Below are 15,914 nucleotides of genomic sequence, written 5' to 3'. Positions count from 1 at the left end.
TGTCCATGGGCCAGCGTTCGGAAAAGATTGTTCATAAGCTCAGGCACATACCATTTGGTCATTTTGTGCTTATAAATCTTCAAGAACATTTGAAAAACACAGAGACTCATCAACAAGGATCAATGTTAGAAGCAGTGCTTTTTTCACTATTTCTATATTTTTAATATACATGTATATATTTATATAGTAGAAGAAATCCATCATTACATCAAATTGTAGTCAAAGACATCCTGCAATCCTCAAAAGAATACTTCTTCTTCTACTTGTATTGATATGGAAGAGGCTGGTGTAGAGCCAGAAGAAACTTTACAGGCTCAAAGGATTTTTTTTTCTTCATTTGGAAGTACCCATTGTGATTAAGAGCAACATTTGCACCCCAAGCACTGATATTCATCAGCAGGAATTAATCTCTGTAATGACTCATCTTTCAATAAATCTCATGGAATGGAAGTGAGTGGGGCTTTCACCTTTTAGATGTGCAGGGATAATGTTTACCACCATTCATTTAATGAACATTAGCTGTTAGACATTAGGTCCGATCATCTTTCTGACCCTTCAGATTAACCCCATGAACCTAGATCAAGGATGGGTCAGACAGGTAGACACATAGGAGAACCAAGAGAAAATAGTATCATTAAACTTGCAAAGGAAAAAGTGTCCATAGGTAGAGAGTGGTCAATAGTATTTTTTTTAAAAGGATTAGGATTTAGGATAATAGAAAAGGATTAGGATTTTTAAAAGGCATCAGACTTGGCAATTAAGAGGTAACATATATTTAGAGAGAGCAGTTTTAGTTGAGGGAGGTCAGAAACTGGATCTGAAAGGGTTGATAAGAGAAGAGGAATTGAAGACAAGGAGCATATATAGTTTTCTCTGGGAGTTTGGTTGAGAAAAGAGGAAAGACAGGATGATAAATAAAGGATGATAACTTGTGAAGATGTTGGGTATTTAAAGTCTAGGAGACAGACCTGTTTGTAGACAGCAGGGAGGGAATCAGTAGATGGAGAAAGATGGAACATGAGAGAGTGAGTTGAGGAAATGAGTATGAGGGCAATAAGCTGGAGAAGTTTGGAAAGAAGAGGATCAAGGGGAAAGGTAGATAAGTTGGTCTTATAATGAAAAGGTTGACCTCTTCAGAGTGAAGGAGAGTTTATTAGTGTGTTTGTTTCCACAGCCCTTCCTGCACTGACAGAACTTATACTTTTCACCTTTGCCAATTTGTTGGGCATGAAGCAAAACTTCAGGGTTGTTTTATTTTCATTTTTCTAATTGTTAGTGATTTGGAGCAAACTTTCATATGGTTGGTAGTAGTTTGTTCATATCCTTTGACCACAAATTCTTTGGAAATTAGCTCTCAGCTTTATATATTTGCATTAAGTCCTTTACATATGAGACCCTTGTCAGATATTTGATGCAAATGTTTTTCTCAATTGACAGCTTTTTTTTCTTGCCCTGGTTGCATTGATTTTGTTCATGGAATTATTTTTAATTTCATGTAATTTAAATTAATCTGCTTTACGTTGAGCAATCACTTCCATCCCTTGATTGAATAACAATTCTCTCCCATCTGTTTCTATAAACATTGTCTTCTAATATAGTTGTCTTCTAATTTTTTTAGTGGTGCAACCATTAGTATAAAATCCTATTTTGAGCTTATTTTCCTGTGTAATTTAAGGATATTGGTCTAAACTAATTCTTACTAGATTGCTTTCTAGTTTTCCCAATAATTCTTGTTAAATAGAGGTTACTTCATTAAGTAATTTATTTTCCCAGGTTTGTTGAACACTCTCAGTTACATTTTCAATGTGCTAATGCAAACCCACAAATGCCTTTGAAGGGGTAGGTCCAACTTGGGTGATCTCTACAACTAATGGCTTATTTTAAACAAAAACCCAGTCCAGTTAGTGAAGAAAAGCAAAAGTGATTGTAAGAATGGATTGACATTTTCAATTCAGCAAATAATTTGAGAGGATAGAGAGGATAGGGAATGGAGAGCTAGACCTACAGTCATAAAGGCAGGGTCTGACATTTAAGAGCTATGACTCTGGGCAAGTCATTTTTAACTTCCTGAGCCTCAATATCTCCATCTATAAATGACAATGATAAAACTTGCAGTACCTACCTCACAGGATTGATAGGAGGTCCTAAATTATTTAAAGCCATTTGCAAATTTTCATAAAATTCACAAATATGACTTGAGATGCTTCATATGAAGCTATTTGCAAATTTTAAAGCATTGTATTACGGAAGAAAAATTCTGTGCTCTGCATTTTGGATACAAATCTGTCAGGGACAAATTAATTATTTAGTTAGATTATTCTAAGTATTTTTTAGGGGCAAAATATCTAAAAGGATGCAAATCCATCCTGTCTTTGAAAGTCTCTCTGCCCAGGCCATTTTCCACATACTGTATTTGAGAACAAACCCAACATTTAATAATCAAGATTAAATAGGAGGCTGAAGTCTAGGTAATAATTTTGATTTATCAAACACAATAAAGTCACTTTACTGTAAGGTGACCTTGTAAAATCATTTCCCTAAACTATTTAAAGTTTAAAGGTATGCTCTCAGATCATCACCCTAATTTTTTAATCTTTGAAGAGAACAGAATTCTCCCTTGAACTCTAATTTTATTTCTTTTTAGAAACTGGTTAAGTCTTTGAAGCAGATGTTAAAAGGATTTCAGGTTAATGACCAAGTACCAACAAGGTTTTCTGTTCAGGTGAGACTGGGACAAAAATATTGAGAAAATGTAATTTTTAAAATATTTCTGAAAAAGGAAATTGGAGCGAGTAGGAAGAAGTTAGTATATTTCCAGAATTTAAATATTAGTTGTTAATATTATCCAGTAGAGTCATGTACAAAGATCCAGTCTCAAATACTACCTCTCTCATATAACCCTGAACAGTATCATCTAGTCGATTTCAAGTCCTTGGTCCATATCTATATATCTTGCATCTCCAATTGCCTTTTAAGACATCTTGAAACTGTGTCCAGTAGACACCTTAAACCCAATATATCCAAAACTGAACTTATCTTTCTCCCTAAACATTTCCCATCTTCTGACATCCCAATTACTGTTGGCTGAAAGCAACACCATCCTCCAGGCTACCCAGGCTAATAGCCTAGGTGTCATTCTTGACTCCTAATTATCTTTCACCTCTCATATCTAATTTGTTACCACGGCCTGTTAATTTCACCTTTTCAACATCTCCTGAATACGGCCTGCCCTCTCCTCTGACATCATCACCATTCTGGTACAAACTCTCATCATCCCATGTCCAGACTATTGCAATAGCCTGCTGATGAGTCTGCCTGCCTCAAGTTTCCACCCACTACAACCTATCCTTAATTCAGCCACCAAAAAATTATTTTCCTAAAGCTCCATGTCACCCCTCTACTCAGTTAGCTCCAGAGATTCCCTATCACCTACAAGATCAAATACAAAATCCTCTATTTGCTGTTCACAGCCTTTCATAACGTAGTCCCCTCCTATCTTTCCAGTCTTCTTATACCTCACTCTCTGCCATGCATTCTTTAATTCAATGACACTGACCATGTTCCATGACCAAAATACTCCATTCTCTGTTCCAGGTATTTTCTCTAGCTATCTTCCGTGCATGGAATACTCTCCCCTTTCATCTTTACCTACTGACTCCCCTGGCTTCTTTTAGGATTCAATTAAAGTCTCATCTTCTACAGGGAAACCTCTCCCTACCCATCTTAATCCTAGTACCTTTTGTCTTTTAATTAATTCCTTTTTATTCCGAATATACCTTGATTATACTTTTTTTTTCCCCTATTGAGCCTCTTTTTGTATCCCAAGCACTCAGCACAATACCTGGCATATAGTAGACACTTAGGAGAGTAGGCAGTTTACTGACTGACACCTCTAAACTTCAGTTTCTTCAGTTGCAAAATATCTGTAATATTTGCCCTTCCCTTCTTACAGAGTTGCAAATTTGACTATGGGGTTAGTTTAGAAAACATTGACTTTAAAGTCAGAAGACCTAGGTTTAAGTTCTTCCTAATTTAAGGGAACTCACTTAACCTCTGAGGACCTGAGTTTTCTCATTTGTAAAATGAATGAGGGAGACTAGATAACCTTTAAGATTTCTTCTAGCTCTCTGATTCCATGAAAGTGTTGCTTAATAGGCAACATAAATGTGAGCTATTGCTATTGATTGATTCCTTAGCCTCTGACCTCTGACCTAGGTCATACCTGATACCCGTAAGATGTCAGGGACAGGCCAGAGCTACTCAGGATCTTTGATAGGAAAAATCAAGGATACTAGAAGATTTAACTAAAAAGAGTGGGACAGTATGAGAGAATACCAGGGAAGATGGAGAGATTGGTATGTGGGAAGGAGTCTAAGGAGGCAGAGAAATAGGAGGACTCCACGGGGTATGAAGGCAAAGCCACCCCAGGTAGGAAAAGTCCAAGGAGCCTGAACTTTGTCCTCAAATTCAAAAGAGGAAGTCAGTGTCTCTCCCTTCTTCCACTCCTTTATTCCCTCCCTACGCCTAATGCAGACACGAGGATGAGGATGAGGATGAGGATGCTGGAGGATGAGGATGCTGGAGGATGAGGGGAGGTCAAAGCCACTGAATTCCTGGGCCACCTTCTTTAGGGGAAGGAGCAACATCTTCTGCTCTAGTACATATGGCTTCTCCTTGTGTCTTTATATGGCATGGCTATTTTAACCTTTTATTATACAAAAATGCCAATATGTTTTTAAAAATGCAAGAATATGTAGTATAATTGATGTTATGTTTGTTATTCTCTGCATTTACTGACAAAAAAAATAGTTTATCAAATCCATTTTTGACATTTCATAAGCAAACAAGATGCAGTAAAGTCGAATATTTCCCCCAAACTCCCAATATTTGAAAATTGAGAAAGTCTAGCAAAAGTGAGTAATGATGGCAGTCCTGGAAGCATGTTTTCACATACTTCTCATGACCTCTCTACTCTCACAGACCCTACAGTAAGGTCTACCGTAAGGTCTCAGGTCTTCATCTCCTCCCACCTATACTACGGCACTAGTCACCAAATGATCTCTCCCATTTCAGTCTCTCTCCTTTCCAATCCATCCTCCATTCAGATACCAAATTGAGGTTCCTCAAACTCAGATTAGATTACGTCACTACCACTCCCCACTCAAATATAGCCAATGGCTTCTAAGATACAATACAAAAACAAGGAAAAAACATCTGGAAAGTCCTTCCTCCTCACCTCTGCACACTTCATAGAAGCACTAACTTCCTTCAAAGTACATCTTAGGTACTACAGTATAAAAGAGGACTCTTCTAAACCTCATCTCCCAGGGCTTTGAACATTTTCACCTCTTGAAATTAATGTTATATTAACTATACATATGAAAATTTTATCTCCCCATTAGAATATAAATTTCTCAGGCTAAAGGATTGTTTCCTTTTTTTATCATTTTTCTCACCAAAATTTAGCACAGTGCCTGGGAAAGAGTAGCACAGCATAGCAGATGTTTCTAAAAATGCTTGTTAAGTTTAAATGAATATCAACCAATTAGTAAAAAAAAAAAAACAACACCATAAAGCTGTCGGTTTGAGATAGATTAGCACCGTTCAGCCACCTCTCACTTCTATCATGTGACTCCTGTGGTTTGAACACTTTGCTGGAGAAAAACATAAGAGGTCAACAAAATAATATTTGCATAAAGGGCCCTCCCAAGGTCTCACTTTGGTCTTGGTTGAGAGGATCTCAGAGGGAAACACTGGAAAAAAACAAACGTGTCTAAATAACTATGGTTTTACGTATTCTCATCAGTATTTTTCTGATAAGCTGGTAGGGATTTAAAAAATTAATTAGTCAAGATCTCTATGAAGACTCACTATGTTGTAATGAGTAACCAGCCTTTACCAATTCCATTTTGAAGATTAGAAAAAAATGAAAAAGAGGAAGACTGACTCTGACCCAGTTAGCTTCTCACTTGCACAGACAAGAATGAAATCCAGAAGTTACTGATGTTCAGACATGTGTTATCAGCATTTGTTTGTAAGATAAAATGATAAAAGTTATTTGGAGCCAGCATTTAATGAATAGGCTGGTTCATTTCAGGGAAACCCTCCCCCCCTAAAAAATGGTTACATTATTTGATTTCTCTGGGTCTTGGTTTCTTATCAGTAACATAGATATTAATACTTGTACTATTAACCCATAGGGTTGCTCTGAGGGTCGTGAGATGATTTCTAAATAAAGTACTTGAAATTTCTACATAAAGTACCTGAAAATTGTGAATCATTGTTTATAATATCACATACAACTAGCCGTGTTTTATATAGAGTGTCACACCTGGAGTCAGGAAGACTTGAGTTCAAATCTGGCCTCAGACACTTACTAGCTGTGTGACCCTGGGCATGTCACTTCACCCTGTTTGCCTCAGTTTTTTCATCTATAAAATGAGCTGGAGAATAAAATAGCAAACCACTCCAGTGTCTTTGCCAAGAAAAACTCAAATGGGGTCATGATGACTTGAACACAACCGAAACAACTCAACAGCAACATATGGGCCAACTGCGTGCTCCTTTTGACTGAAAGTATACTATTGAATAGTGTGTGTTAAAGAGGGAGACCATTTTCATCATAAGATAGCAGATATCAAATATGAAATGGTCAGTGATGATAGACTGGTCATCATGTAGTTATTATAAATAGACCTGGTCCTTGTACCTCTAGAAACTCTTGATTAAACCTAGACCCAGTATGAGACAACCAAAGAGATGTTCACAAAGAGGCAGGGTTATCTTTTTTAAAACTCACCTCATTCCTTCTGAAGCCATTTTATCCAGTTGTGGAGTGTCCTTTGTTTCAGCCCAATTTGCCCCCAAGTCACCCCATCCCACATCATCAGCCAAAATGATTACAAAATTAGGCCTCTTGAGGCCTGTCTTTCCGTAGGAATGAAAATCCACAAGGGAGTAGAGCAATCCTGTTAAACTTGCACCCAGCAGCAAAACTTTGAGAAAGAGTCCTGCCATGCTCTTAAGGGGCTGGATTCTTGTAATCTAGGGCAGTAAAATTGGTGGCACCACTCCAAATCTCTGCTTTAGCTATCTTGTATTTGCCTTAATTGCAAGGAAGCTGCTCAGGAGACAGAGGAGAATTAGGAGCAGCATGCACCAGAAAGAGGTCTCTCTTTGGGTGGTGGCAACACCAAGAATGAAGTTAACAGACAGTGATTCTAGAAGCTGAGAACTTCGAAAGCTTGCAGCTCACAAGATGGCCTTACTCTTCCTGTCAGTGAATGTTGTCACTCACCAGACAGCTGGATGCAGACGTTACACTGACTTCTGATGTTTACATCTGGAGTCCACCGAAAAAAGCTAGGGTTTTTGTTCTCTCTTTTTAACACAGCATACAGTTTCAAGGGTTGTTGTCCCAAGTTCTTCTACAGTTTCTGTATCACAGTCACTTGGAAAATGACTCAGCTATACAGTCATGAGAATAACAAAAATATTATTTGAGCTGTGAGGCAGTGCTCACATCTGCTTGGGGTGCTGCTCCCTGTGAGATGAGTTCAGGCAGCTGCAGAACACCTGGACATCCTAGAGGATGCAGTGGACATTGAAGGAGGGTTCAAATTCCAGATGGTGGAGTCCTTCATTTCTTCTGCAAGTTTTTCTGAAAACATACAAACATACCACACACACACACATGCACACACACACACACTCACGCATTCATTCACTCACACACACACACATTGGAGAAGAAAATTAGAGTCAAAACTGCCAGCACAGCTGTGTTTTATTCAGTAGGTTGGGAAAGAGTGGCTTTTCCATGACAACAGATACTCAGATATTTAACCTGTATATCAGTTTCTCTGCCTCCAAAATAGTAATGATACCATTTCCAAATGATTCCAAATGACCTGATTCACAAGGACTGGAAAAAACATATCGGGAGTCCTAAAAGAGGGGAATAGAAAGGGGAGTGGTTCCCCTAGAAAATCATTCTTTGTCATAATGATGCTATCAAATAAAATTGTTATGAAAATTTTTTGTTAACATGGAATGATAATAATAATAAAAAACAACTAACATTTATACAGCATTTTAAGGATCTTAGGTCTAGAACTAGAAGGAACTTTGGAAACTACCTACTCTAACCCTCTCATTTTAGAGATGAGCAAACTGAGGCCAAGGGACATAAAATCACTTGTCCAGGATCATGCTGGTAATGTCAAAGTTGGGGTTCCAATTTCAGTCCTCTAACTCTAGAGTCAAGTGTTTTCCCTTTTGTACTATATTGCAACACCTTATATTGCAACACCTACTGTAACATTTGAAAAAAAAAAAGAAATTGTGACCTCTTTTCAACCTGACATGGTTCCTTTAATAGGTATCTAAAGCGATGATGGAAAACTAGATTATCATGAGTCTGGGCATAGACAAGACTAGAAGGTACTAGAAAAAAAGAGAAGTTGCCCTACTTAACTAATTATAATTCAGTCTCCTTGAGAATAAAAAGCAAGAAATCAGAGTGGGAAATGGAATCAGCATGAGGCCAACGTCTCTAGTCCATTAAGAAGTCATCATTCACAAGGTCAATAAGGAGATCAGTAGGCAGAGGCACTGGGAAATATAAAAGATATTAATTTAAAATCAGACATTCAGGAAGGAACTGAGAAGAAGGCAGACCAGTTTAGAGTATAACAGGATGGATATTTCCATTCAGCTAGGACTGGCATTATGACAGATGCTCTTTTCATTACTGTATTAACAAAATACATGTTTGATGCTACAAAACCAGCTAACCCAACCATTCATAGTCAATCAGTCAACAAGCACTTATTAAGCACCTACTATGTGTCAGGTACTGGGCTAAGTGCTGAGAAATACAAAAGAAAATTTTTTTTTGAAAAAAAAAATCCCTACTCTCAAGGAGTTCGCAATTTAACGAGGGGGCAGGAGGAAGGGGGGGGCATGAAACGAGTGTATAGAAATATAATAAACTGGAGATAATAAATAGGAAAAGCACTCATATAAAAGAGGACAAAGAAAGACTTCTTGTAGTCTTGTAAGATTTTAGTTGGAACTTGAAAGCAGCTGGAGAGAGTGGTAGATAGAGATGGAGAAGGCAAGAACTCTAGGAAAAGGGAACCACTAGTGAAAATGCTCAGTCAGAAGATAGAGTGTCTCTTGTGAGGAATAGCACGGAGGCTGGTGCCACTAGAACAGAGAAAATGTGGTGGCAAAAAGAGTAAGGTGTAAGAAGACTGGAAACATAGCAGGGGGCCTGTTAATGAAGAACTTTAAGGATTTGGGAAGGCTAGGTGGCAGAGTGGATAGAGTGGCAGACCTGAGTCAGGAAGATTCGTCTTCATGAATTCAAATCTGGCCTCAGACATGTACTAGCTGTATGATCTTGGGCAAGTCACTTAATCCTATTTGCCTCCGTTTCCTCATCTGCAAAATGAGCTGGAGAAGAAAATGGCAAACCACTCTAGCATCTTTGCCAAGAAAACCCCAAATGGGGTCACAAAGAATCAGACACAACTGAAATGACTCAAAAGAAATTATAAGAAACCACTGAGTTTTATTGAGTGGGAGTGGGGAAGGAGGCTATGACTACACTGTAGGGAGATTAATCAGACAGTTGAGTAGAGGGTAGATTAAAGTAGGGAAAGGCTTAAGGCAGAGAAACCAATCAAAAGGCTATTGCAACATTCTGAGCAAGAGATGATAAAGGTCTGCACTACAGTGGTGACAGTGGCAGAGGAAAAGGGAGTATAGATTTGAGATGTTGTGAAAGTAGAATTGAAGGACTTGACAAGAGATTGGGTATGGAGTAGAAGGCATAAGTAAGAGTGAGGAGGTTGTACGCCTGAGTGACTAGAAGGATGGTGATATCCTTGAAAGAAATAGGAAAGTTGGGGAGAAAGGCTTAGGGGGGAGGGAGAAAGAATTCAACTTTGGGCATGTTAAATTTAAAGTGTCTACGAAGCAGTTGGTTCGAGCTGTCCAATTGGTTGCTGAAGATGCAAGACTGAAAGTCAGCAGAGAAGTTAGGGCTTGAATAAATAGATTTATCAGCATAGAAATATCAGTATCAAGAATAATAAGAATTATTAGCATAGAGATGACAATTGAATCCATAGAAGCTAATGAAATTACTAACTGAGAAAGGTTAAAGATAGAAGAGAACAGGGTCTAGGATAGAACCCTGGGGGAACATTCATAGTTAATAGAGATGACAAGGATGAAGATTCAGCAAAGGAGACTGAGAAGGAGCAGTTAGGTAGGAAAAGAACCAGGAAGGAGCAATACCATGAAAATCTTGAGAGAAATTAATATATCAAGGAAAAGCTGCAAAAATGTTGAGAAGGGTGAGGATAGAAGAGAGGCCATTAGATTTGGAAAAATGGACTGAGAGTAGGGATGGACATTGGTGGGGGGCAGGGACAGAAATGGGGAAAGAATTACAATCCTGAATTATTAGAAAAAACCTGGAGGCAGTTGTAACTTTGGAATCAGAATCTTATCTCTCATACTTGAAGTATTCATTGTTTTTTAATATTTTTTGAGGCACTCAGGGTTACCCAGTGTCACACAACTAATAAGTGTCTGAGGTCAAATTTGAACTCAGGTCTTCCTGATCCCAGGGCTGGTTCTCTATCCACGGCACCACCTATCTGCCCCCCCCCCCATATTCATTTATAAAATGAAGTGATGGGACTGGGTAGCCTCTGAGTTCCTACTAGCTCTACAGCTATAATCTTATGAAAGTCAGTAGAGATGGGGGGTTGTGGATGTGGACTAGTGCAACTGCTTTGTGTTGATGAGCTTATTGGTTTTTCCGAACTGCATTTTTCCTCTCTTTTTTTTTTAATCTTTCTCACAAGGGATGGTTCACTGAGTATCGGAGAGGGTAGGGATATGTAAGAAAATGAATGTGATATAAAAATAAAAGACATGAATAAAATTGAATTTTTTTAAAGGATGAGCAGATAGATATTTAATCAAAATAGAAAAACTCCAAGACAACAGCCACAGTCATCTGGTAGTCAGTGAATCCATTGTGCAGAAATGCCAATCTTTCTGAATTCCAAAATGACACTCAGACTTTCAAATTTAATTTTAATCAAGTAGTATTTGTGAAGAAAAAAAACATCTCTCTTTCCCTAGAATAACAATATGCACACAAAGGACATTTAATAAATTCTTGTGGACTGACTCCCATCTTCCTTCAAAGGCAACTAGCCTGGAGTGGATAGCACCAGGCCTGGACTCAGGAAGATCTGAATTCAAATATGGTCTCCGACACTGGCTGTGTAACCCTGGGCAATTCTTAACTTCTGTTTGCTTCAGTTTCCTCTTCTGTAAAATGGGCATAATAATAAAACCTGCCTCCTAGGGTTGTTTTGAGAATCAACTGAAATAATTAAAAAATACTTAGCACAGTTGCTATTATTTCATTATTATTGTTAAACTGAATTCTCTCTTCTAGGCCCTTTCCAGGGTTTTCTTCTTCAAGCTACTAAGGTTACAACTCTAAAACAGTTTCATTTCTTATAAGTAATCTATTTAGTTTCATCCAGATTAAACAATGGATTTAAAGGTATAAATTTGCTTAAGAAGAAGCCTGCCCAGCAAAGAGATTGTTTTCTTTACTGTTCTCCAATATGAAGTTTCTTGAGAATTTTCAAAGATAATTATGAATATTTACCACCAGAAAAGAATGGACATAAGTTAATTAATTTACCCTTTCTCTCACTTCCCACTCCTCGCTCCCTCCCCCCCACCTCACTGTACTCCCTAGGGAAAGACTCAATTCCTCATCCTGTCCCCAATTTTTTATGGAAGGGAAAAAGCAAGCTAATATAAGAGACTTGCTTATAACCACAGATGGAAGTCAAGGTCAAGGCTGAGACTTGGAGCTCAGGTGCCCAGATGAATCTGGCCCTTATCCTGGCTTTCAGGAATCATTATCTCTGCATTTTCCACCCCTGTTCCTCCCACACATCTCATTTAAAAAAAAGATAGAGACAGAGAGAGTAGGCTTAGAAAAGAGGGAAATTTCAGCTGAGAGGAAAAAAAAAGATGTTTTTTGCTGCCAGAGAGAATAAAACTTCTATTTCCTCACATTCTATCTGACTTTGCAATTCAACAAGTACTTATTAGGTACCTACTATGTGCTTGATATGCGAAACCCACCCAGTCTACCATGACAGGATTACACTGAGCTGAAAAGGATGTTAGAGGCCATCTCCTCCAATCCTCTCATCTTATAGATGAAAAAACTGAGGTCCAGGGATGTTGTGACTTGTCAAAGTTCATAGAGCTTGTGAGTATCAAAGATGGGATTTGAACTTAGTTCCTCTGACCCCAGAAACAGTGCTTGCTGGAGGCTCTGAATATACCATACACAAATAATAGAGTTTTAGTCCTCAAAGAGTTCACACCATAGCAAGGCATGAACAGAATTAGGAGACTTAAGTTTGAATCCTACCTCTGTGTGCCCTGGGGAAATCATTTCATCTACAAGATGCTCACTTTCCTCATATGCAAAATGAGAGTTATGATAAGGAATAAGCATTTATTAAACAACTGCTATGTTCCAGGCACTGTGCTAAGTGCTTTACAAATATCCTCTCCTTCGACCCACACCATAACTATGTGAGGTAAGTACTATTATTATCCTCATTTTATAACTGAGGACCTTGGCAGACAGAGGTAGAATGACTTGCCAAAGTCTCATAACTAGTAAGTCCCTAAGACTTGAACTCCTGAATCCAGTCCCAGTGTTTTATCTACCTAGCTGATACATTAGTATCCATACAAGATTAAGAGAAGTCCAGCTCCTCCATGTTAGATAGGACTCTCCAGTGGCAGAGTTCTGGGAGGACACTGACAAGTCACATAAGATAGACAAGCATCATGAATTGTGGTCATCATTGGAGGAAATGCCTATATTAGTTCAATCACCAATCTATTGAAATTTTGGAGTGTTGGAATATCTATCTACCTCATGGGGTTATTTTAAGGAAAGTGCTCCAAAAAAATTAAAGATAAGGATACAGACAGAGCAACACTAATAATAGATGAGACAGGTACCCAACTGACCATAATGCATGAGAGCATGAGTTGAGTTAACATTGACATAATACATGTATACAGAGCATGGACTTGGAGAATTTTGAAAGCAAAGATTAGGAGGAAGGAGGAAAGGCCTTAAGGTGAGACTGAAAGGGACATTGAAGAATTTTAAAAGATTTCACTAGGACTTGGCTATCTCACACAATAAATTCCACAAAGAAGGATCACTTGTTTCTTGAGTCACTCATTTTACTCCACAAAAAAAAGTACAAGATCAAGTTGTTAAACCAGATTCTCCCAGCATGAGCATAAGCTACCTTCCATGCTTCAGTTCCTCCTGGCAAGTACTTCTGATTCAGGAGACTATCTGTTTTAGCAATAACCTCAGCATGTACCCTGATCACACATTCTTAACAGACAAGACAGGTGTATTTGAATTTTTTTTTTTTCTGCTTCTTTCCTCACATTTGGGCTAGAAAAGCCAATGAACACGACTAGGTTGTGAATAGAAAAAAAAGCAAAAGAAGCAAGTTGTAGCAAAGGAGCTGAAACCATACTTTGCTTCAAAGTTCTTTAGGCTTGAAAGTTTAAAGAAGAGAAGTCTTGGAGGAGATATAGAAGCTGTCCTCAAATATTTGAAGAACTGTCATGTGAAAGAAAGATTAGGTTTGTTTTGCTTGGATTGCTTTGTTTTGCCGGAGGTCACAGTAATAATAATAATGCAAAATTCAGAGAAGCTTATTCAGGCTTGATATCAGGAAAAATTTCCTAACCATTAGAACTGTCCAAATGCATAATAGGCTGCCTCAGAAGGCAGGGAACCATTTTCAAGAATACCATAGTGAGAATTCCTCCTCATGTCAAAGTTCAACTTTGAGACATCAAAGATATCTACTAACTAAAATTCTATGATTCTAAGAAGAATAATCCTAGGACTAGATAACAAGGCTGAATACCTGAGAGCAGCTTCTAAAGACTCCAGGCTTTGGTATCTTAGCCCTGGACAAACATACTGGCTCCTGGATGAGACATCTCTCTATCTAGGGCTCTCCTGGAGAGTCTTAAAAACAGCTGCAATAACAAAAATAAGGTTGAGCAGAACTTTCTTGGCAAAATATCTTGTTGTTTTTCTATGGCACCTGATGAGCTATGGTTAAGAACTATAGATTTTTGAAGTCATCTGCATATAGATAATAATTGAACTCATAAGTTAATGAAATCATTATGAGAACAAGAAAGAAAAGACATAGAAAGAAAAGCTAATATTTATATAGAGTTTAAGGTTTGCAAAATGCTTTATATATGCTATCTCATTTGATCCTTACATAACTCCTATGAGGTAGAGGGCTATTATCCTTGTTTTACATACTAGAAAACTGAGAATGAGCACATTTAAGTGACTTGCCCAGTGTCACATAGCTAGTAAGAACCTGAGGCTGAATTTGAACTCATCTTCCTGATTTCAAACCCAATGTTCTATCTTCTGTGCCACTGAAAAGAGAAGAGGAAAGATCATCAGGGTTGGTGAGAAGGACCTGGTCCCTAAAACAAATCCTTTTATTGAATTTGTTCTGTGAATTTTGGATTCAATCAAAGCACTGCACTTGAGGACCTAGAGGGACACACGTGACCTTGAGACCACAGGTTCCCCCCCCACCCCCATCCCCATAATCATCCAGCAGAGATTTTGGAGTAGTCTGGCAGGTAAGGGAGAACCAGAATAACCAAAGAGGAGAATATCCAAGAATAAATGTATAAAGCTTTGCTGAGATCAAAGGATTAAGAAAAGGCTATCAGATTTGGCAATCAAGAAATCAATGATAACTTTGAAGAGACCAGTTTCAATGGAGTGTTTGGACACAGAGTCAAAATGGAAAGAAATTAAGAAATGAATGGGAGGAGGGGAAGTGAAGGTAACAACGGTAGGTGATATTTTCTAGGAGCCTAACTGTAAAAGAAAGGAGAGATATAAGACAAGAATAGGGGAAGGATGACATAGCTAAGTGAAAGCACTTTAAGAATGGGGAGATTTGAAGTTTGTAGGAAGCAGAGGACCCAGTAAATAAGGAGAAATTGACTTTGAAAGAGGCTGATTGAAGGGGCAAAATTTCAGAGGTGACACAAAAATAGGGGTTCAGGGGCACAGTTTTGGGAACCAACCTTGGCAAGAAGAAGGACGCCTCATTTTCAGGGACTAAAGTGAAAAAGAAAAACATGAGAACTGATGTAGAAAGGTATCAAGCATTTAGACTAGGAGAGAAAAGGGAGTTTGAGGTATGTGCCCTTCTATCTTCTCAGTAAAGGAGGGGGTTAGGTACTCTTTTGAATGAGAAGGGGGAAAAGATGTTGTGAGAGAACTGAGATGAGAAGAGAAGGTTTGGACTAGCTATTGTGGGGAACGTGATAGATCAGGCAATCAGACAAGAATAAAAGGGTTATCATGCAGAAATGAAGGTCCAGTTGAGATCAGATTTGAAAATTTGTAATGGAAACTGTCAGAATAGTTTTTCTGTCTAGCTATGTTCAGCAGCATTCCAGTTGGATCAAGCAAGAAGAGGATGAAATATCAAGACACCCTGAGGGAGAAGGAGGAGTCAACACATGTTAGATAAATCAAACCATCATTAGCACCACCATCATGTTCCATCATTTGACTCTGATGGAGACAAAATAGAACCCTGAGCCCAGAAGTCTTGGGAGTAGCAGTGGCCCCACCAATCACCAGACTTGCTTTCAGTCAAGCCATCACTAAGAATAATAATTCTGGAGAAAAGGCTCCACCTTCTTCATTGCCACTAGCAACAACTGCCACCACCAGGCAGATAAAGACAGCTTAT

At 38.3% G+C, this 15,914-nt stretch overlaps 1 protein-coding gene across 10 annotated transcripts in view; it reads right to left on the bottom strand.

Moving 5' to 3' along the window:
- ARSG (arylsulfatase G) overlaps positions 1-15,914 on the bottom strand; it is a 188,534-nt gene that overhangs the window by 73,252 nt on the left and 99,368 nt on the right. For 5 of the 10 annotated variants that reach the window (XM_072645498.1, XM_072645502.1, XM_072645499.1 and 2 more), the window contains one exon: positions 6,800-7,726. The exons of 1 other annotated variant lie outside the window; for it this stretch is intronic. In XM_072645498.1, coding sequence (XP_072501599.1) covers positions 6,800-7,017 — 218 coding nt within the window. In that variant the 5' untranslated portion in view covers positions 7,018-7,726. Of the gene's footprint in view, positions 1-6,799; positions 8,614-15,914 lie in introns of all 10 variants that reach the window. 4 more of the 10 variants (XM_072645500.1, XM_072645503.1, XM_072645495.1 and 1 more) reach the window with 1 other exon arrangement.

This window comes from Notamacropus eugenii, chromosome 2 (assembly GCF_028372415.1).
Source record: "Notamacropus eugenii isolate mMacEug1 chromosome 2, mMacEug1.pri_v2, whole genome shotgun sequence".
In the NCBI taxonomy this organism is placed as follows: domain Eukaryota; kingdom Metazoa; phylum Chordata; class Mammalia; order Diprotodontia; family Macropodidae; genus Notamacropus; species Notamacropus eugenii.
Note: the sequence above shows the minus strand (reverse complement) of the source record. Positions and strands in the feature narration are given on the sequence as shown.